We start from the raw sequence: 22327 nt of genomic DNA on the forward strand, positions 1-22327 counted from the left end.
GCATGAAGTACGAGCTCCCACGCAGGGACTCATTCCTCATAGGGCCACATAGATCCGTAGATACTAGCTCCATCGGTGAAGTAGACCGCCGCGAAGCTGTGTGGGGAATGGCATCCCGATGCTGCTTCCCCCGTATGCAGGAGACACATGGCTGCTGGCCCACCAGTATATCCGGCAACCCTCGAACAAGCTGTCCACGTGACGCCTTCCGAAGATAGTCATAGTTCAGGTGACCAAACCGAGCATGCCATAATTCAGACTGTGACTGTGAGGTAAGAAGAAGAGAACAGAGGGCAGTGGAAGACTTCAGTTTGTAAATGCCGTTCTCCTCATATCCAGATGATAGAACCTTCCTCGATTCACGATCAAGGATTCGCACAGTAGAACTGTCAAATTCCACCAAAAGACCAAGGGAGCAAATCTTATGAACTGAAAGGAGATGGCACCCCAATCCTGATACATGCAAAACCTCTGAGGTATGGGTGCCACCTCGTCCATCCGGAATAAGCTGCATCTTACCCCGACCTGCAATAGAAACTGAAGAGCTGTCTCCAATGAGAACTTGCCCACGCGAAGGTCGCAGCTGGGCAACACCATCTGATGAAGGAGTCATGTGCCGTGAGGCACCACTATCAATAATCCACTCTCGAGATTGGGGAGCCGCCATCGCAGCATCAGAAGCATTCGGTGAAGCGTCCTCAATGACAACTAAATGTAGAAATGCAGCTGATGAGGGTGCAGCCACCACTCCAGAATCCTTGGTTTCCTTCTTCTTGGTGTCCTTCGAGTCTTTGTCAGGGCAATCCTTCTTCCAATGGCCAGTCTTTCCACAAATATGGCATGTGGAGTCTTTGTCCTTGTCCTTCTCCTTGTCCTTCTTGGACTTGTTATCCCCCTTCTTCTTCTTTTGGTCCTTCCCCTTCTTCTGAGAGGCTTGACCTGTCAACGCCTCCGTCTTGGAAGCATTCTGTCCCTTTAACTGTTCCTCTTGGTCCAGGACCATAGGAACCAACTCTTCCCACCGAAGAGTAGACTCTCGCCCCGAAGCAATAAGGGCAGAGTAAAATGTACCGAATCGTGGCGGCAACTGGGACAGTAGTGTGATCGCCATGTCTTCGGAGGAAATCGGCTTCCCCGCATTCTGAACCTGCATCTGTAGCTGCCTTAGCTTGTTAATGTGTTCCCTTAGCGAAGAAGACTTATTTACGGACAAGGTCCGCATCTGTACCTCCAAAGAAACCCTCTTCATCAGGGTCATCCGATTGTACATTTGATCAAGCTCCAGCCATATCTCACGAGCCACCGTCAAGTGCTCGATGTGAGCGATCACGGCTGTAGTGCATGATAGAAAGAGAAAGGATCGAATCTTGGCATTCAGTTTGTCCCAATGAGACTGGGCCCTGGCCAACTCCGCACGAGCATCGGAAGAGAGTTTGGACTCATCTCTTACCGAAGGCCGGTCAATATCTTCCTGTACCAACTCCGCCAAATCATAGGACTCAAGAATAGCCAACATCATAACGCGCCAAATGCGGTAGTTGTCGCCGTCGAGCTTCTGATCTGTAGGAAGAGCCGGTAGGACAGGCACCTTCCGGTCCATAATCGCCTGGAACTCCAAGTCCATCTCTGTAGACATCTTCACCTGCAATGCCTTCTCAAACGCAAAAGCAGCCCCCTCTGACTGGGTAAACTCAGCCTGCTAAGGCTCTTCCGCGTCCCGAAGCTTCTTCACCCGCCGGAGGCGATGAAAAAGCAAAACCTGCACTTTTAGGTTGAAAACTCAAACTTTCTCTGCGTAAAACAGCAGTAAACAGCAGCAAATCCACCACCTGTACTCCTTTCCTGTGCGCCCACACTCGTTTCAGCCTTGTTCCAAGGCGCAGCCCTCCTGTCTGCCCTTAAACGCAAAAAACGCAAATTTGTGTCGCGATGGAAACTCCTTTTCAGGTTGATTCTGCGCTCAGTCAGCCCTCAAACACTGCTCTGATACCATGTCAGAGTGCAGCGGTGCGGAAGCGTAGGACTGAGAGAGAGAGAACGCAGAGAGAAAAGGGAGAGAAAGAGACAGTGTACAATGAAGATCTGCTGTATAAAGAATGCTGAATACAAAGATATACACGGGCGCAGTGCGCTGGACTGCGTGTCTCCACCTCGACGATGCGACCTGCTGTCCACCTCGAAGTCTGCTGCAGTCTGCACTGTCTGCTGTCTGAAATCTGTGAACAGAGACAGAAATCTGCACGGCACCGGTCTGTAATCTGCGACAGAGAAGAATGGCCAGACTGCTGAAAACGTCAGCAATAAATAGGCGAAAAATCACCTAGAACGGGGCTCAAAAATGGGGCGCAGCCTGATAAAAATGGCTGCAGGCAGTCGGACTGCCACGTGGCAGTCCGACTGCACAGTCCGACTGTGCAGCTGGTCCGATTGCTGGACCGACTGTGCTGCTGCCTAAAAAACAGGCTATGAACTCTAACAGGGCGCCATAGGGAGACCAATATTGATGTAGCTAGAACCCCCAACCATGCTTTTGCAGCTAGGACATCTATAGGGGGTGGTAGTCACAAGGAAAAGAAAGGCAAGAAAGAGTAGAAGAGGAAGGACAAGAATTCCAAGGGTCATCCCAAGTGTGTACACTATGGGAAGACGACCCAAAAGAGAAGTGTTGAAAGAGGTATCCCCATCTTTGGCTTGGAGCAAAGGCTATATTGTCCATGACTACAGAGTCCATATTCGTCTATCTCTATGAGGTGGAAGACACAACTTTAGCTTATTCTTTAGAGAAGCCATAGCGACATGTCCTCTCATATGACATACTGTCGTAATTGGATCTAGGATCTCCATGATAGAGGGGCAATGTCACCGTTGATAACAATTCATTAGTGCGTTGTGGATACAATCCCACATCTTTTTGACAAATAGGATTCCAAGCCAAATTTGTTATGTCTTTGGATACTCGGATGGGTGCTATAGCATGGATCATTGTGGTTATGAAGTGACTTAGTGTGAATGCACTAAGGGCACTTGGGGGTTAGGGCAGGCGAGTCCTATAAATAGGACTCAAGGCCCTGTTGTGCACATTCATTATTGTGTGATAACCACTCTTGGACTCTTGGCTCGTTGGATGAAGCATCTGTACACATGGATTGTGTGGGTTGGTGGTATGGGACACCAACCCTTGGGATGTGGTTGTGATTTAGAGTGTTGCTAGCTCCTAGGCTTAGGGATGAGCCTATTTGGCTCTATGGCTAAGAGATGAGGTGCACCTTGTTGTTAAGGGTGGTATGGGACACTATTGGCAGGAGAGGCGTGCATGGGGGGCACGTGTTGCGGGTGGATAGTACGAAAGCAAGGTATGTTTTTGTTTTGTACCCGTGCTTGGGTTTTGTGTCGAGTTGATGCTATGGCAAAGTGCTATTGGAGGCTGAAATTTTGTAGCTATGATAAGCATCAGAGTTTTGGTTGATAGTAATTCCTATTGTATTAGCATTCAAAGTTAATGTTAAATGTCTGTATAACATTAAATGTTATTGTTATTTTATCATTTAAGGTTAGCATTTATTTAAATCTTAACATTAGCTTTAAATGTTACTTAAACATTGTTAGTATTGTAGTGAATGTGGGCATCAGGGAGGGAGAAGATGACGATTGGTAATTGTGATCGATTCCTACTGACTCCAAAAGGTTAGATAGGAAGATGACTATTGATAATCGTGGAGAGAGGGAAGATGTTTGGTAGTTGTGGAGAGAGAGAAAACGATCGTGATTAAGGGGAAGTGATAGAGAAAAAAAGGTGTCTTCAATAGAAGGCACAATGTTAAAGATTTTAGTCATTGGTGAGAATTGAAATGAGGGGGGGTTGAATACATTCAAACAGGGTGACATATAATGACGACGGAATGTGTAGGAAGGAGTGGATAGAGACGAATGGGCTGATCCCTTAAGCTACCCCCAACCTTACACTTCACCCAAAAACAAAGAAAAAAGAAGAGAGAATTGAACAGATCTGCATTTAATGTACTCTGTTTACAGTCTTATTTCCTTCAGTTCTCTGTTTCTCTCTCAAGTCTAAATTGCACAAGTTTTTGTGCGCTCTCTCAAATTTCTTAATCTCTCTTAATATATTCTCTTATCCATCATGTCTTCTCGCGAAGTATCTTCCTTTGATACGTCCATTCCCATTGAACCTTAGCACATGGAGGATGCTTGTTCGGCTTCCCTTGAATCTGAATGCATGCAGGTGCAGCATCCCGAAACCTCTTCTTGCTTCAAATTTGAAGGAGATTTGTCCATTGTGGCGATTCTCCAATGCAGTGCCAATTGATTGAGCTCCGTACTCCCCATTCATTTGTGCCTGGAGCCATGAGAACGTTGTCTCTTCAAGTTCAACCTGATCCCTTTGAAGGGGAAAAGGAATGCGATGAGATGAACATTGATTCATGGCTGGCTAAATGGATGGTGTATTTTAATTTGTATCAATTTGATGACGCCCAGTACATTGAGTAGATATAAATCATGTTATAGGGAAAGGCGTATGCTTAATGGATGGATTTACACCCTAAGCCGGTGACTTGGGGCTGATTTTCAATGTCTTTTTGGAAATGTTTCATGACCGATGATCGGATTGAGAAATTTCAAAAATTATTTGAGCTTGATATAGGGAAGAAGAGCTTCGATATGTACTTAAAGATCTATTGCATAAAACAAAGGCCTTGGACAATTCTCAAGCGTTGCTCTACATGTGATACTTTTTTGCATTGCCACAAGGCTACGAGAATGAGGTGGTCCACAATCCTCTTAATTTGGTCAAGGACGATTATATGTATGCAAAAAATTTTGATAACACTTTGGTTGCAAGTAGAAGCAGCCAATCGACTAGGGATTCCCATGGAGTTGCCTCAATCTTTAAGTCAAAGAAGTCTACCTCGGCAGTAACTTGTAAGCCGACTTTGGAGTTGCATAAGAAAAGGGATGACAAGTGTAAGGTTACTCGTAGCGAGTATTGCTCAAAGGGCACTTGTTTCCCTTGCCATCAGACATGTCATTGTGGTGGTGATTGTGAGTGCTCCCAGAACAAAAAGGTAAATTCTACTTCCAAGACTTCGATGAATACTCTTGAGGCTCTAGGTATTTCTTTTGACATTTTATTCGAAAAATGTTTTGTTAATGCTAGCAATAGCAATAATAGTCTCATTAGTAAAACTATTTTTGGCTTGCATGATCTTCTAAAGGTCACTGGGTGTATAAATGGCCAAGAGGTTATAGTTTTATTTGATAACAGTTCTACTCATAATTTATTTCTTCTCACTTGATGTAGAGACTGCGACTCTATTGATAAACCACTCCTTTAGTTTCCACATTTTAGTTAGGGTTTCACATTGACAATCCCAAAAAGGGATGGTGTCCATATTTTGGTCATTTCGTTTAGTGTGGGTCCACACATTGGTGCACCACCCTAGATAGTCGGGGCCTATAAATATGCCATCACTTCATTTATTCTTAACCACTTTAGTCATTCTTCACCCCTTTTCTTTCGTCACTCCAACATTCCTCCCTCTTCTCTCTTGCCTCTCCATTGCCCTCACATCCCTTTAGGTGGACATTGTGGTTCGTGGTGGGCATCTATCTCTATCCTATAGCTAGCGACTACATCTACCACATCAAGTATCAATCCTACACATTTGGTGTCACCTCTTCATACTTGAGTACATCTTCTAGAGTGCTTCCTTTAATCTGGCATCATCATTGTTACCTAGCAGCACATCTTCAACTTGCATTTACTGATTAGGGGCATAGGCGTTAGCTTTCCTCACTTAGGTAACAGTCTCCATTGTGCTTTAGCAATCAGGAGGCATTTGTATCTTGTGTTTGTCATCATCTAGCGTCACCTCCACATCTGGTGATCTTCTTCCACACGGGCTTCAATATCCAAGTTGCTATAGTTTGCGTTTTCAGCATTTAGGCCTCCAGGATTTGTGTTTGGTGCTTATGTCATCTTCTTGGGGTCCGAGGATTGCGTTTTGCTCCCTCGACAACTAGCGATCATCTCCCTCATGATGACATCTGAGGACTTTTGTTCGCTCCCTCGACAGTTGTCCTTCATCTTCTAGTGATTACTTCTATAGCCCATTGCCCGGAGTACTACGTCTCGCTCCCTTCACTGTGCAGATTTCCCCCGCATGTATTGCTGCTTGAGTCAGACAGGAGAGTGCAATCATGTTTTGAGCTTCGGCTTCGCTGTATCAACTTTTCTTCTCATAGTACGATTTAGTACAAGCCTTACTGTCTCTGTATATTGTCGCATATTTTGACATGGTATCATAGCATACTTGATAGCTTGACATGGTATCAAAGCACAAGAGCTCAGAGAGCTAAAGACCTTGTTCATGAGAGAAGGCAAAGGCAGGTTGTGGCTTCGGCATCATCTATTGATTTTCTCCCTTTTGCTATATTACTAGGGAGATAGAGATACCCTTCTCTTCCTCTACGACCCACCCTTCCTTTTACAGGTTGATCCTTTGGTGCTATGCCTTCTCCATAGGCAGATGGATAGACCATTGGGTGCTCTTATTTCGGCGTTACTGGAACTCTGACTGATCCTTGCTGATATGGACCTTTGCTCCCTACATCGCCGCAGTACATGCATCTAACCCTAGGCACTCGTGTCACCTCTCCCTTTTGGGGCACAGAGTTTATTCTGCACCAGCTTTCAGATTCTTATGCTCAAGGCAATAAGAGGCGTATGATGCACCCTAAGTCCTCTCAAGCAATAGAAGGATCATCAGGCATCATGGTCTCCTTGCGACTGTTGCAATGTGCTACGGAGGTTGCTTTTACTTCTTCTAGGGTTTAAGGAATGCCACCTCGACAACCCGCGGTTCTGCAGTTTGCTTCACCAAGAGACGGTGATTGTTGGCTACCGTTCTCTTGGTAGTTCTCTCCTTCGAGAGACAATGGCTACTGAACACCTTCCATTACCTCGGCTTCGCAGTCCACTCCATTGAGAGACGTTGATTGTTGCCCACACCCTTGGCTCAACATGAGCCTTACCTTTCCTCATCCTCGACTACTCTAGTTCGAGAGGCTACCTCTGGGAGTTCTCTGACATCTTTGACACCCCAGATATCTTCTTCAGCACGACTGGCGGCACTTCCTTCTTCATCAAATAATTCAAAGTTTGTGATTCATTAGTTTTTAGATTTCCTATTTCTCGTCGGGGGGATTTAGAGGGGGATGTACTCTCGTTGTTCTCAGAGGGGGCTCCTACTTCTTCTTCAGCTTTAGAGGGACACTTCTTCCCCACCATCCTTCGGGGGGGCATCTACTCATCATGAAGTTATTCCCCATCATATACTCTTTAGGGATGACTGTCTTCAAGTAGCCATTTCTCCTATTGATATCTAAGATCTTCCGAGACCACGTAGATCAAGGCCTTGGAGGTTCAGTCATGACTTGGTGATGAGGCCTTTGATTTCCTTCTAGGATGGAGTTACAGAGTTGGTGGCTTCTCTCTCGAGATGGAGTTGGGTTGTACAGTTCATCCCGTCTACTTTTTCTTACTATAGGTTACCTTTTAGATGAAAATCTTGGATCTCTGGGATCCTCTACATCTTCAAATCTCTCTTTGCTCCTTTTTGGGCGTGAGAGGGGGTGCTGAGAAACCACTCCTTCAGTTGCCACACTTTCGTTGGGTTTCATACTCATAGCCTCAAAAAGGGATGCTGTCCATGTTTGGCCATTTCATTAGTGGGCTCCCACACAATGGTGCACCATCCTAGATAGTTGAGGCCTATAAATAGGCCGTGACTTCATTCATTCTTCACCACATTAGTTATTCTTCATTCCTTTTTTTCTATCACTATGATGTTCCTCCCTCTTCTCTCCTACCTCTCTAGTGCCCTCATACACCTTCAGGTGGCAATTGTGGTTCATGATGGGCATCTATCTCTCTCCTACAATTAGCAACCACATCTACCATATCAGGTATCAGTCCTACACACTTGGCGTCACTTCTTCACACTTGCGTTCATCTCTTGGAGTGTTCCCCTCAATTTGGTGCCATCATTGTTACATGTCGGCACATGTACAACTTGTGTTTGCTTCACTAGCTGATGTCATCATACACCATTGCATTTTGGCAGACAAGAAGTGTCTATATCTTGTGTTTGTCATCATCTAGCATTGCCTCCACATTTGGTGATCTTCCATATGGGCATCAACATCCAGGTTCCTACAGTAAGTGTTGTTAGCATTCAGGCCTTTGGAATTTTTGTTTGCTGCCCAAGCCATCTTCTTGGAGTCTGAGGACTATACTTCGCTTCCTCGATATTTGATTATCAACTTGCTCATCTTTGATAGCATATGAGGACCGCAGTTCGCTCCCTTAATATCTGTCCTTCACCTTCTAGTGATTACTTTGATGGCTCATTGCGTGGAGGACCGCGTTTCACTCCCTTCATTGTGCATATTCCCCATAGGTGTTGCCGCTTGAGTTAGACAGGATAGTGTAGCCACCTTTTAAGCTTTGGCTCTATTGTATCAGCTTTTCTTCTCATAGCATGATTCAGTGTATCATCATTATGTTCTTGTGTTTTTGACTTTCTATTCTCTCCCAGTGTTTGCCATACACACTGTGTTTCTCCCCGCAAACCCTACTGTCTCTCTGCACCATTGAATATGTTGATATGGTATCAGAGCATACTTGTTATCTTGACAGATTGCACATGATATGTGGCGCTGACTGAGTATATTGTATCTGAGGAAGGGCCCTACAGTGGATTGTTGGGATCACGTGATAGGGGACTTGGATCTTTCAATTCAATAGTACCATTAGATTATGGATTTGTGAGCCTTGACCATGTTGATGTCATTCTTGGCATGCCATGATTCTTTAAAAAATACTCCTTATATCTTGATTATAAAAATCATGTATTTTCTTTTGAGCTTGATGGTCATTTTCATGTGATAGAGGGTTATTTACACTTGGGAATTATAGAAAATAATGTATATATGATTTCAACAATGGAGTTAACTCATTGTTTTTCCAATCCAACTGTTACTACTTATATTTGTTTCATTAAAAAAGTTCAATTATTTGATTATCAATGTAATTTAAAAAAAAGCAATAATCTTAATATAAATTTAAATGTAAGTGAGTATTTAGATCCGATATGATATGAGTATGCTGACTGTTCCGTCCGAGCTTTCTAATGGACTTCCACCTTCTCACAGAATCTTAAACCATAGGATTGAAACCTTGCCCAGTAGCCATCTTGTCTCTTGACTACCTTATAGGTTTAGCCCGAAAGAGGAGGAGGAGATAGCTAGACATTTTCAAGACTATTTGCTTAAGGGTTATATTGAGCCGAATATGTTTCTATGGGGTGCACTTGTCCTTCTTGCTAGCAAAAAGGATGGCATAAGCTTCTGTGTCGATTACAGAGGTCCTAATAAGATGACCATCAAGAATAAATATATGTGGCTGGGTTGAATGACCTTATAGATGAGATTTATGACACATTGTATTTATGCTTGCACAACTTTTCAATATATGATGAATGATTTATTTTGTTCGTATATTGGAAAGTGGATAGTTGTTTTTCTCAATGATATCCTTATTTATAGTGAGTCGAGGGCAATTGTTTGCTAAACTATTAAGTGCAAATTTTTTCGTATGAAGCTCTTATACCATGGTCATGTCATCTCGATTGATAACATTTAGATTGATTTTAGCAAGATACCAATAGTGCTCGATTGACCTATTCTAGGGACCATAAAGCAAGTTAAATCTTTTTAAGATTTTACGGGTTTTTTTTCTAAAATTCATTAAGGACTATGCTTATATTGCTAAACCTTTAACACGTTTGCTTAAGGGTATTTGAAGTAGGAAGGAGCACTTTAGTTGACCAGTTATTGACTAGTGAGCTCGATTAATGTTTTCAAATATTGAAAGAGCTTGCTACCATTGCATAGATATTGTAGATTATCAATTCAAATAAACCTTTTGAAATTCATATAGATGTGAGTGACTATGCTTTAGGTGTTGTCCTTTATTAGGATGGCCGGCCTATTGCATTTGAGAGCTGTAAGCTCGCGTCGATGCCTAAACACGTTATACCACCTAAGAGAAGCAATTGTTGGTGGTCATTCATGTGCTTAAAGTATGGGGTCATTATTTGTACGTCGTATGATTTATTCTTTGGACAAACTACCATTCGTTGAAATACCTATGTGATCAAACTGATCTCCATCTCCCTAAGGCGAGATAGACAGAGCTTATGCAAGAGTTTGACTTTGAAATTCACTACAAGAAGGGCACAACTAATTTGGTTGCCGATGCTCTTAGTCGAATTCCTAAAGTCAATGCTTTATCTTTCTCCAGAGTTCCGATTGATTTCTATTTTTCTCTTAAAGGGTGTTGCCAAAATGATCTTCACTTTGGTAAGATCTTCAAACTAGTTTAAGAGGAAACTGGTAGTGTAGGAAGCTTAGGTGGTCTAGACGCCTGAAGGCTGCCTATGGAGATAAAGATGGTGAAAAAGTATTCCATTTAGAATGTATTACTTTTTAAACAAGACGAAGTATGTGTGTTCGATGATCAAGATATTTGCAAGAAAATTTCATAGGAGTGTCATGATGCACCGAGTGCTGGACACCTTGGCATACACTAGACTTTGGCCTTGGTCACGTGTATTTTGATTGGCTGTATATTAAGACTATAGTTGAGTCTTATATGCATGAGTGTCGCAATGTCAGCATAACAAAGCTGAATGCCACAAACAGTCGGGGATGTTGCATGCTTTACAAATCCCTAATAGGAAATGGAGTAGCATTTCTATGGATTTTTAGTAGGATTGCCTGTACAAATTGAGGTCATGATACAGTTTGGGTCGTGGTCGATCGATTGACGAAAATGGCTTGATTCATTCCTACAAAGACAACCGTGAAAAGCTATGAATTGGTTGATCTCTTTGTTGAATATCTTTATAGACTTTATGGTTTGCTCGATGAAATAGTTAGTGGTTGGGATTCTAAGTTCACTAACCATTTTTGGTTAACGGTCTTTTAAAAAATGGAAACCCAATTGTCCATGTCTTCCTCAAAACATCTTGAAACTGATGGGTAGACTGAATAGACGAATCAAACCATGGAGGATATTCTTTGTGCATATGTCTCTCGTAGACAATTTAATTGGGAGCATTATCTTCCTCAGATTTAGTTTGCTTATAATAGTGTTGAGCATTCGGCCATTGGTTATAACTCGTTTATGCTTATGTAGTGAGGGAAAGCATTAAAACGACCCAGGATCGTGCCAGGTTTTATAGTAATCAACTCCTAGGGAGCTCTGGGGAGGCATATGGGTCAAAGGAATTCGATTCAATGACTACCAACAAGTGCTATAAATTATCTTCAAGGTATTGTGGTTCTTTTCTAGATTACCAAGAGGATAAGTAGTGTCAAGGGGAAACGAAATTTGTGAAATGCTTTAATCTTGTTGGTAACATTTGATTACTTTAATAATCAAATGTGCAAGATTGTAAGGCATGTGCAAGGTTGTAAGGGACATGTGATGCACATGGCAGTTACTTCATGGTAACAGACTAAGGACCTCGAGGAGTCAGTGGAAGTCAAAGGTAAAAGTTGTAACTTACGCCAGTTGGGCTTTGGTTCTTAGTTGGTGTCAATTTTGACTGGAAGATAGTCATTTGACCATTAAGTGTTAGTGGTGACACTAGGAACTAGGCATTAGTATATTAATTAATGCAAGTCTAAGGGTCAATTAAGATGATTTGGGACCACTCCAAGGTGCAAATTGCCTGGACTATTTAATTATGGATGGGCACATTTAATTTTGGACAAGGTCAAAAGGGCTGAAATTAATTTTTAGAATTGATGGCTGAAAATTGTTGGAAAATGGGATTAGAAGGCTGCTACTTGGCAAAATTACCATGCAATGGGAGAGAAGGCTGTTTGGGGTTGGTGGAGAGCCATTTGGTGTATGCAGGCTATGGAAGAGAGCAAATCAGCTTTGTTGCAGGCGACAGCCATCACAGGGCTTCAAGAGGCAAGCGACAATAGAGAGACTCTCTGTAGGGGCTAGTGACAACATGGCTAATTATGCGATAGCATGCCTCAAAGAGAGCAGGCAACTACATTAATTGTAGAATTGATAGACTAACAATCCGTTTTGGGCATTTCCTTGTGAAGAATCTAAGATTTCTCTCTCGTCTTAGCATTCTCTCACCTTTTCCAGCTTGTGCTCAGCATTTCTTAGCCAATTGAAGGTGTTCGCAATGAGATTTGATGAACATCAAGGAGAATTCTGCTGTAAACCCTAAATTTTTGCAGAAATTAGGCTTTACAGCCACCTTGGGACTTGTGGTATCAATTAAGGGATCATATATTGAAATCAGCACCTGAAATTCAGGGAATTGTTAGGGATTTCAGATGCCGGCTCATCCATTGTGAATTGGGGAAGCATTTGGCTAGTTGAGGTTTCCATTTGTGTAAGTCTTGGGTGAAAATCAAGGGGCAATTGGCTCGAAGTGCTTGTTGATTGTTTGTACAACAAGGAGCTTTTGGATCTGCGAAGGAGATTGTAGAATTGCTGTAAACCCTAAATATTTACAGAAATTAGGGTTTAATAGCCACCTTGGGACTTGTGGTATCAGTTAAGGGCATCATACATTGAAATCAGTGCGTGAAATTCAAGGAATTATCAGGGATTTCAAACGCTGGTTCATCCATGTTGAATTGGGGCAGCATTTGGCTAGTTGAGGTTTCCATTTGTACAAGTCTTGGGTGAAAATCAAGGGGCGATTGGCTCGAAGTACTTGCTGATTGTTTGTATAGCAAGAGGCTTTTGGATTAGCAAAGGATATTGTAGAATCTCAGCTTGTATTGAATCCATTATCAATTTAAGTTAAAGAAATACTGCAAGGGTGCAGGTTTTTGGATCGACGTTCAAGATTGTGAGGTAAAGTGTGCATTTCGGTTTATACTCTTTTATTAATTGCTATAATTAAATGCTTGATTAGGTATTTTCACCCTATTGGAGAACAAAGGCTGGTTTTATGGTTCCATTGCTGGGACATCACTCAATCCTTTGATTTGGTGGGCATGAGGCATGTGATTGCAAGACAAAGCTTTGTGCTAGTGCTGTTTTTTGTGCTCAGCTGAGAAATTGCATCAATATGTCTTCATATAGTGAGATGGAATCAAGTAGTGATGATGCTTCTTAGTATGGACATTCACATGGGGAAGTTGGAAGTGCAATACTTGATCTTGGACAAGGCTCACAGGATGGACAACAAACTGAAAATGTTGTTGCTGGACAAGATGCAAGGCCTTCAAGGCAAAATGAGTCTCATGACTAGCAAGAGGAAGAGGTATTTGATGACCAGTTCAAAAATCGGATGAGGACAGCAGCAAATCTTTTTGCTAAATTGCAAAGGACTCTCAGTTTGTTGGATTTTTGAATGCTCCAAAGAAGGACAGCAAGGGCAAGAAGAAGAAGTCATTTTCTACGCCTTCGAGACAACACCGTGCACTGAATGTAGTGTCAAAGCCTTTACTTGAAGCTCTCAAAGAAGGCAATGAAGAGAAACAGTTGGTATCTATGGCGCAAGGTGTGCAAATGCAAGGCCTTCATGGAAGTGCCAATCCAATGGATTTTGGACATCCGGACATGCATGCTATGATGGGGCAGCTAGGATACTTCGGTGGTAGCACTATTTTTCATGCAATGGTTGAACAAGGACCCCCTATAGGAATGTATGGCACAACTCTCTATGATATGTAGTAGCCAATGCATGGTGTGCAAGGCCCAAATGTATTCGGGTATGGTTGGTAATGTGCATAATTCTATATATGGGATCATTGGTTTGATGCCCGGGCCACAAAGTGGCATGTTGAATAATGCATTTGCACCCCGGAATGTGTACGGGGCTCAAGGAATGAGTATTGGTCATGCAAATGCTTCGTTTGGGCTTGGTCATTATGTAAATATGGCAAATGCACCCTTTTTGCAGCAGCTAGTGTATGACAACTTGACTCCCAAAAGGGGTAGCAAAAGACAATGATGAGGGTGGAAAAGAAGTGAAGGTTGAGTTCTTCGGTGGTGCATAAGATAGGCTGAAAGCTTTGACTTTCGTTCAATAGTTTGATGCAGCCTATTCAGGGGGAAACTTCACTGAATCGTCTAAGATTTGGAAGGCAATCACTTTCTTGAAGAGGAATGCATTGCAGGGTGGTCCACACTCTTGATGCAAGGTAGAGCACCATCAACATGGATACAATTTAAGCAAATGTTTGCATCAAATTGGTCCACAAGCCCCTTTGAGGTGGACATCATGGCCGCTTGGAACAAGCTTGATGCAAAGGAATGCAAGAATTTAAAGCAATACAAAAAGAAGTTTTGGGATGTAGTGCTATTGGTCACTTCTTATTGTCCGGTACCCCTTCATGAGCAAGGGAAAGAGTACGTATGTGGGCTGTTGAAACCAGCCTTCCTTCAATGGATGGGTGGTACTTCCCTAATTACACTTAATTACAGCGCTAAGCATTTATTGCAAAATTGAAAATACAAATTTACCTACTAATCTTTGGACAATAGACACCCGGTTGGCCCCAGAACTAGCACCCCTTTTAGTATTTCTTTAGCTTTATTGAAGTAGAGGTTGATTCACAATGGGATTCTCCCAATCCCCTTTGCAATCCAAACTCCCCTTGCTATCTAATGTGACCAGCAAGTCTTCAATCTGGTTTGCCTCTTGATTCTGGCAGTCAGTTGGCCTTCACCCACTTTGAGAAGAGTGGAAATGCCCCGAATTTGATGGTTGGTTCGACCTTCACCTAGTTTTAGTTGAAAATTACCTTCAGCCGTGAATAATTCAGGTCTTGGAGTCTTCAATGTCTGGCACGCTACTTGAGGTAGTGTTGAATCATAATTTCTGCCCTAAATTAGGGTTTACAATAGAGAAAACTGAAATTCCGCAATTTCCAAGGGTCCAAATGCTGAGATCTAAAGTGAGGCTTAGCATGTATCTTGGGCTAGAAGATAATCTAAAATTACAAATACATACATTAAAGAGTACCCTCCCAATGATGGGGGAAGATTGTATCCAATTGGTATTTGGTGCATGATTTTTCTCTCAACTCTTCTCTCTTGTAATTTGTTTATTTCTCAATTTTCTTCAATAATTGTTTAAGCTATGGTGAATTCTTGTAACAGTTCAAGACACACTACAAGATACATAAGTCCTTTGTCTTCTTATCATACAAGGTGGTTTTATTGCCCACATGATTAGTTGAACAAGTCCTTCAAATTGACATAAGGACTTGGGTATTCTCCCTTCATTTGAAAAAGGAACCCCTCTTCCCAAAAATAACAACTAGAGTAGGATATTTTGTTTTACTCTTCCATAAGGAGTTTAGCAACTTGAAAAGTTAATGACATTCCTTCTTCCTTCAACAAACAAAAGAGGTGAGATTGACCATTGAAAGAATGCAAGTATACAGCCCCTTTTTTAAAACCAACATTAAGGTTATGATTTACCAGCATTGCAAGACTAGAAGAATGATCTAGACCAAAATAATAGATGTCATAAATAACAAAGTGACTGGATTGCCCAGCCAAAGTATGATATTAGAAGAAATACATTATATGGGAGCTTTAACCACGACATATAGAGTAGGTATAAAGAAGATTCAAACTTCTTCCATGACAATTGCTTCAAATGCAAAGAACAATTACTACTAAAAGGTTTCGTTTACTTATGTACTTACAATGGTGGTTTTTTAGATAATTTGTATTAATCTTGGAAATTCGAGGTCTGGTGTAGCTGCCCACATAATCAACCAGACCTTTGGATGTTAGCTATGCTAGTAACATAAGGCAAAACTGGCTGCACTCTTTCCACATTGATAATTACAATGGTAGTTCAATAGCTCTTCAATGTGGGATATGAAAATAGCAGTTTTCCTATTTGTCAATGCAGTTTCTTTCCGGCATAATATGCTAATAATTTTTGCTGCTTCATATTTGTTTCTATGTGCTTATGTTAACATTCAAGTTTTACGGTCTTCTGATTAAATAATCTGGTGGATCTGTTAAGTTATGATTTATTATCCTATCTCTTCATATTTTTAAGGTGTACCTTAGCACAAGTTGTTCTTTTAGCAGGTGCTAAGATAGATGTCATCCCTTTTGCCATACCTGTACAGGTTTGGGATGCTTGTAAATGGACGGATGAACACCATGGGGCTCCTAATCATGAACTTGACACTTTGAAGGGGCATGAAGATGATGTGAATTATGTTCAATTCAGGTGAGTGTGTTAACTGATTTCCATCCCTGATTAAGCACACTTTTGACTTGGAATAAGCAGATGTTTGAATACATATTTTCGCATCTGTAAGTGGTTGTGCAGGCCCATCCAGACCTATAAATACTGATGCTCCAACAAAAGACGAACGGATTTCAAGGTTTCGGAATTCCTGGTGTGTGATTCTTCTGCCATGAAACTTTTTAGTGGACTGAGCATGAACATATTATAATTCACCAAATGAGGCTAGCATAATTGGCAGCCAGTCTTATGGGTGTGTTTTGTACTCCTTATGTGTATGTACATAGGAACAAATAGACATGCTGAAGTAGGACAAATATGTGGGCAGCCAAAACAGTCTATATGTTGTGAAAGGATAGTAGGGGACCTGATGTTGGTGGCTGAGTGACTATTTGGAAGTCCTCACAAGGTGTACGATGCGAAGACATGCTCTTCAGCACTGTGGTGGAAGAGGAAGAGCAGCAGTAGGAAAGTGCCTTGTTTAATCAACTGTGTTTTAGGAAACTGATTGTCTGTGCAGAATTGGACCTTGCTTGAAGCTTAATGAGTGCTAAGGAAGTGCATTGTTTGATAATTGGTTTTCTAATCCAGAGTCCATCGAAATTGCTCTCCAAAACATTACCCTGTTCCTAATCTGTCTCTAGCAGCACAAGCTTCAATCAGCACTGGGAAGAGTTTAAAAGCCCTTGATTGAAGCTTAATCAGTTCTAGGGATTTGCTTTTTTTGATAATTGCTTTTCTTACCCAGAATTGATCTAAGTCACTTGCCAAACTTTTACCCCATTCCTAATCTGTCACCCTGTGACTGCAATGCTTCCTCTTTTCAACTTGCATGCAGATTGTTCTAAAATAAACACAGTTCATTTTTGAGAGAAGTCAGTTTCTGTATGGGACTGTCCAGAAAAGTCTTGTTCACAAATATCTACTTTAAACTGATGGAGTATAAAGAACTGTCTAGCAGCTCAACCTGTGGGCATAGGTTCCACTTATAAGTGTGTCTCACAGACTTGTCCACTGCATGTGCAAGGAATCTTTTTATGATCTTGTAAAGATTTAACATGTAATGAAAGGCACCAAAACCGAATGCAACTTTGCTGTTCAATGCTTCATATACTGAGCACAAAAAAACGATGTAGATAGAACTGTACTTGAAGGTACAAGGTGTACATACAATGGTTAGACTGCTGCAAGTGACATGCTGCTTCATAAATTAAAAACAGGCAAAGAAGAGAAAGATGGCACCAGGAGATAGCCGCAGGGACGGGAGCAGTGTTGAGCAATGGAAAATTAGGCCATAATCCATTCTGAGATTATTGGCCAATTTTTTTGGCTCTAGAACAGCCTCAAAGGGCAAATTGACATATTCCAATAATAGTTTTTAAATTTCAGTTTTGGTACGACAAAAGTCTCCAAAAACTCTACTAAATGGGTGAAGACTCAAGAGGATTAGCCACTCTTCATCCCAATCATTACTCTGCACTTTGATCATCATCATCATCTCCTTCCAACTTGCTAAATGTCATGACTCCAGATGCAGTCTTAATGATTGGGCAAGCTCAAGCCCAAGACTTGGGCTATTGTCCAGCTGTCACTCTCCACTGAAGTCATTTGTTTCAAACATCAACTGCCGCTCTCTTGCCACAATCCTCCTTTGCCTATGTTGCATCTTAGGCTAGTGACCACAAGGTCACTGTGTGTAGGGGGGGGGGGGGGCGGGGGCGGCTTATGTCCTCCTCCTCATTGCATAAGCCTTCTACCATATTGACTATTTCGGCCATAACCACGGTTTGTATTGTGGCGAGGGAGGGGTAATATTTTTCAAGAATAGTCATTTTATGCTAATTCTTGTGGATTGTGAGTTTGTCTTTATCCTAATTATGGGTTACTCTTGTTGGGTGGAGCCAAGGCCTTCCCAACAATAGGGGGTAATCTTTTCCTACATGCTTTATATTTAATACAACTAATGAAACCAATAATTGAATTATAGTAATTTCCAAAAGTACAAAATGTATGATACCAAGTGGTCTCAATCTTTGCTGGTTCGCCATTTTGACCATGAATCTCCTGTAACAAATCATCATATGATGCATAGCAAACAAATTATCATTTTTGTTTTTATTCTATCATGAAAACGATACATAGTTTCCTTGCTGCAATTTATCACTATGAATATCATCATTCCTAGTATAACAGTGGGTTGCAATATGATTTGTTTTGCCACAATAATGACAAATATTACCAAAGTTGCTAGAATATCTATTCTAACTTTACTCTTTTCCTTCATGAAATATATCCATAGCTTTCTTGAACAATTATTAATAAACATGATAAAATATTTGCTATCACTAAGAGATGTGTTTTGTGTAGACCCCTAAACATCTATATGCATAACATCAAGTATATTCATGCTCACATTTTGATCATGCGGAAAATGTAATCTTGTCTACTTACCAAATTGACATGCTTCACACACTTTATGAAATTTTGCAACTCTAAAAGCAGGCAACCTTGTAACCAATCCTTTGGACTGCATTAATTTCAACCTTTGCACATTTGCATGTCTAATATGGTTGTGTCATATTTCAATGTTTTTAACCACTCTTTTTTCTTTACCATACATAGTACTATTTATAGTAGGAATTTCAATATTTAAAGTGTGAACATATGGCCAACTCTACTTCCTTTCGTGATCAACTTACATTTATCATTAACGTCTTTTGAAAAATAATATTTTGCATTAAATTGAACTTGCAACTCTTTCTCTATTATTTGGTCAATAGATCCTAAATTCTTTGTGATGGATAGCACATGTAATACATCTGATTGACTCTTTATCTGACCATTATGTAAGGACAAGGGAACTTTTCCAATGTGTGAAATTGGGTGGTATGAATCATCACAAATCTACACATAACTTGAATTTTGTAAATCCTCCATCTTTCCAAATCATTCAACATGGTTGGTCGTATGATTAGATGCACTTGACTCAGCATACCATACATCATCATTTTCAATGATGTTTTTGTCTTGTAGATTCATATTCATATTATGACTTGATGGGAGGACTATGGAACAGACTCACTTGAGCTTAAAAACTTAGCTATTATGATTTTTAGCTAAGTTTACTCATCATCATTAGAGAGGCTTTGCAGTATCTTCAGTCACATCCACACAAAGAAAAGGAATCACCTAGGGCTTCAAAGAGCAGATGATCTTATTTTTGTTAATAGAAACCTACGCTTATTGATAAAAATAAAGTCAATGTATTCCAAAGATGTGTATATAGGCTTTCATTAAAGTGAGTAGGATTCTGGGTCTGTGAAATGCAGGGGATGAGGAGGATGAAGAAGATTTGTCTATAAGAATTGAAGATTGTGAAATGGATGAGGATGAGGGAGATGGAGAGGAAGAGAAACTAAGAGATGATAATTAGTTATCGATTACTTTTTTTTTGAATTATGTACTTATTTAGAATTGTTTCTTTTTTGTAACTAGTATATGGATTATGTTTTCAAAATCCTTGTATACATTAGAAAGCTCCTTTGAGCTTATGCCTTTTGTAGAACTCTTTCAAAACTTGGAAAATAAAAAACTTTCATTTGGAGTATGAAACTTGTAATCTATGTTATAACTTCTAAGTACCTAAGCTCTAGGCTCTCTCTCTCTCTCTCTCTCTCTCTCTCTCTCTCTCTCTCTCTCTCACGATGACGTGGCGTTTGCCTCCCCCTTCTCGAAAATTTCTGTTTCCATTTCCGTTTTTGTTTCCCTATTTCACTCAACTATGGCTAGGGCCCTATTAAACATAAAAGCAAGGAGAGGAGCCAAAAATGTCATTTGCATAAATGATGTGCTCACCCTATATACTTGTGTGATTCATCGATTGTCGATGTTGTAGGTACTCTATCACTCTTCTCACCATATCACGTGTAAAGAAAGTGGATGTGGTGGGGCAAAGCATTGGGTGGTGAGGAATTGGTGGCTGTATGGTCATCATACTACCTATTTTGAGGCATGGTCCCAGGTTGGGTGGGTCTGCCAGTGTGTATAGAATGTGTGTGTGTGTGTGTGAGAGAGAGAGAGAGAGAGAGAGAGAGAGAGAGAGAGAGAGAGAGAGAGAGAGAGATTTACGAAAAAAGAGAGAGAGAGAGAGAGAGAGAGAGAGTACCTTTTACGAAAAAGAGAGAGAGAGAGAGAGAGAGAGAGAGAGAGAGAGAGAGAGAGTACCTTTTACGAAAAAGAAAAAGAGAGAGAGAGAGAGTATTAATGTCTCTAAAAGGCCAATGCTATTAGACCAGAGCAATATATACAATGATAGTGTGTTTCTCATTTGGAACGAGAAAAGATGAAAAACCATGCCTATAAGATTGAAAAGTGAAAGTGTTCTATAAAACGAAAAATATATCAATGATCTAAAAGTAAAATTAGGAAAAGGAAACTCTCCATCAATGAGATATTAGTCCTCTAAGGAGATGTATTTGTGCATGATGGAGGCATCTCAGTATTTGTCTCTAATGGTGTACAATGATGGCATGGATATCTAGGTCTTCATCCTGGTGGACATGGACTCCTAGACCAACTGAGTGCCATTGCTATATCCAAAGGGACACCTACTAAAGAAGATGAGGTCCAATGATGATGTTCTCCTGTAGGCTTTATGATAGTAGTAGCAATATGTGCCACACTCAATCGTATAGCAATGAAAAAGTCAGTGACCACTCTTTGTCTTTGTGAGCCAAGTTGTGGGGGCCTCCTGTTTTCTAGAATAGCTGCTCTACACCTTTGGAGCTTCAAGAGGAAGAAACCAAGCATCTTTGATCCTTAAACTGCATGATTTGTCTCAAGGGTCCAAAACCGTCTCGAACAATAGACGGTGGTATCTACGTCGTATATCATAAATATAGTGTGCATCAGCAAATGTAGTGTTCGTCTGTCTCTGGCTGTTTGTTGCATAGTGGGCATATGCGTTTATTTGTCTTTATGCCAATGTGGCCTATGAGACAAAATCTAGAGTACATCTATGTCTAATGTCATCTCATCAGTAAGGTGAAGATAACATTAAAATAAGTAAGTGGCCTATGAAACTGAGCTAGAGTCGAAACATGTCTAATGTTGTCCCATCAATAGAAAGAAAAGAAAAGACAAAAAAGATGGAAAGAGGTTTAATTTAATGGAACTATTCACAGAAATTGTCATGGAGACTATAGGCTCTAGCTAATCTCAAGATTTGCACATGATTTCAGCCATGATGCATTTCCTAATTGCTCCATTGATATGCTTGGTGGTGAGTCTTTGGCGTCTCGTGATAATGGCTTTGATCTAGCTATGGTGTAGTCTCCTAGGATATGAATCTAGTAGACAGGGTCATCATGCTCAACAAAGTGAAATGGCTCTATCCAATGTGACTCAACGGCGTGAAATGGGAGGTGTTTGGTGGGGTGGCGCTGTCTTTGCTAGGCTAATTCGGTAGGGTCTAATCTGTGACAAAAGTGTCACTGCTCTCTGTGTGGGTTCCTTTGGATGAGCTAGTCTCCTATTTGTACGAGTGTTGTGCTGTGCCATTGGATCTCCAAGAGGAAAAGACCGAGGCATCTCTAGTCCTCGTACTCCATGACACGACGAAGAGGTCCAAAACCATCACGGAAGATGTAGTGATACCGTTCTCATATGTTATCGTACACTGTACATTTGCATATATAGTGCTCCTCTGTCTCTTAGGCTCTTAGCCACCAAGCTGGAAAGTCCTATCCTTTGCTAGAGTATTTGTCCATCAATATATCTCCATTTGTAGCCTATGAGAGGTGCAATTTTGTTCTATAGCAGCCCATATGCTATAGAAGAGATGGATGTCCATGCATGCTGGCTGAATAGTGACCGTGTAGGCTCATCCGTTGACAATGGGATGTGGGGTGGTGAGCTTACTCCTAATCATTCGTGCTATCATCATGATCAATGGCCTTTTCATGCTATCCCAACCATCATAA

The 22327-nt window shown here is 41.1% G+C and overlaps 1 protein-coding gene across 1 annotated transcript in view; it reads left to right on the top strand.

The window, feature by feature from the left end:
- LOC148029936 (uncharacterized) overlaps positions 1 to 22327 on the top strand; it is a 133879-nt gene that overhangs the window by 45384 nt on the left and 66168 nt on the right. The window contains exons 10-11 of the mRNA XM_087686218.1: positions 16225 to 16328; positions 16420 to 16500. Coding sequence (XP_087542344.1) covers positions 16225 to 16328; positions 16420 to 16500 — 185 coding nt within the window. The remainder of the gene's footprint in view (positions 1 to 16224; positions 16329 to 16419; positions 16501 to 22327) is intronic.

The sequence above is a fragment of the Lygodium microphyllum genome, chromosome 10 (genome assembly GCF_053477565.2).
Source record: "Lygodium microphyllum isolate KBCC chromosome 10, Lygodium_microphyllum_v1.1.10, whole genome shotgun sequence".
NCBI lineage: Eukaryota > Viridiplantae > Streptophyta > Polypodiopsida > Schizaeales > Lygodiaceae > Lygodium > Lygodium microphyllum.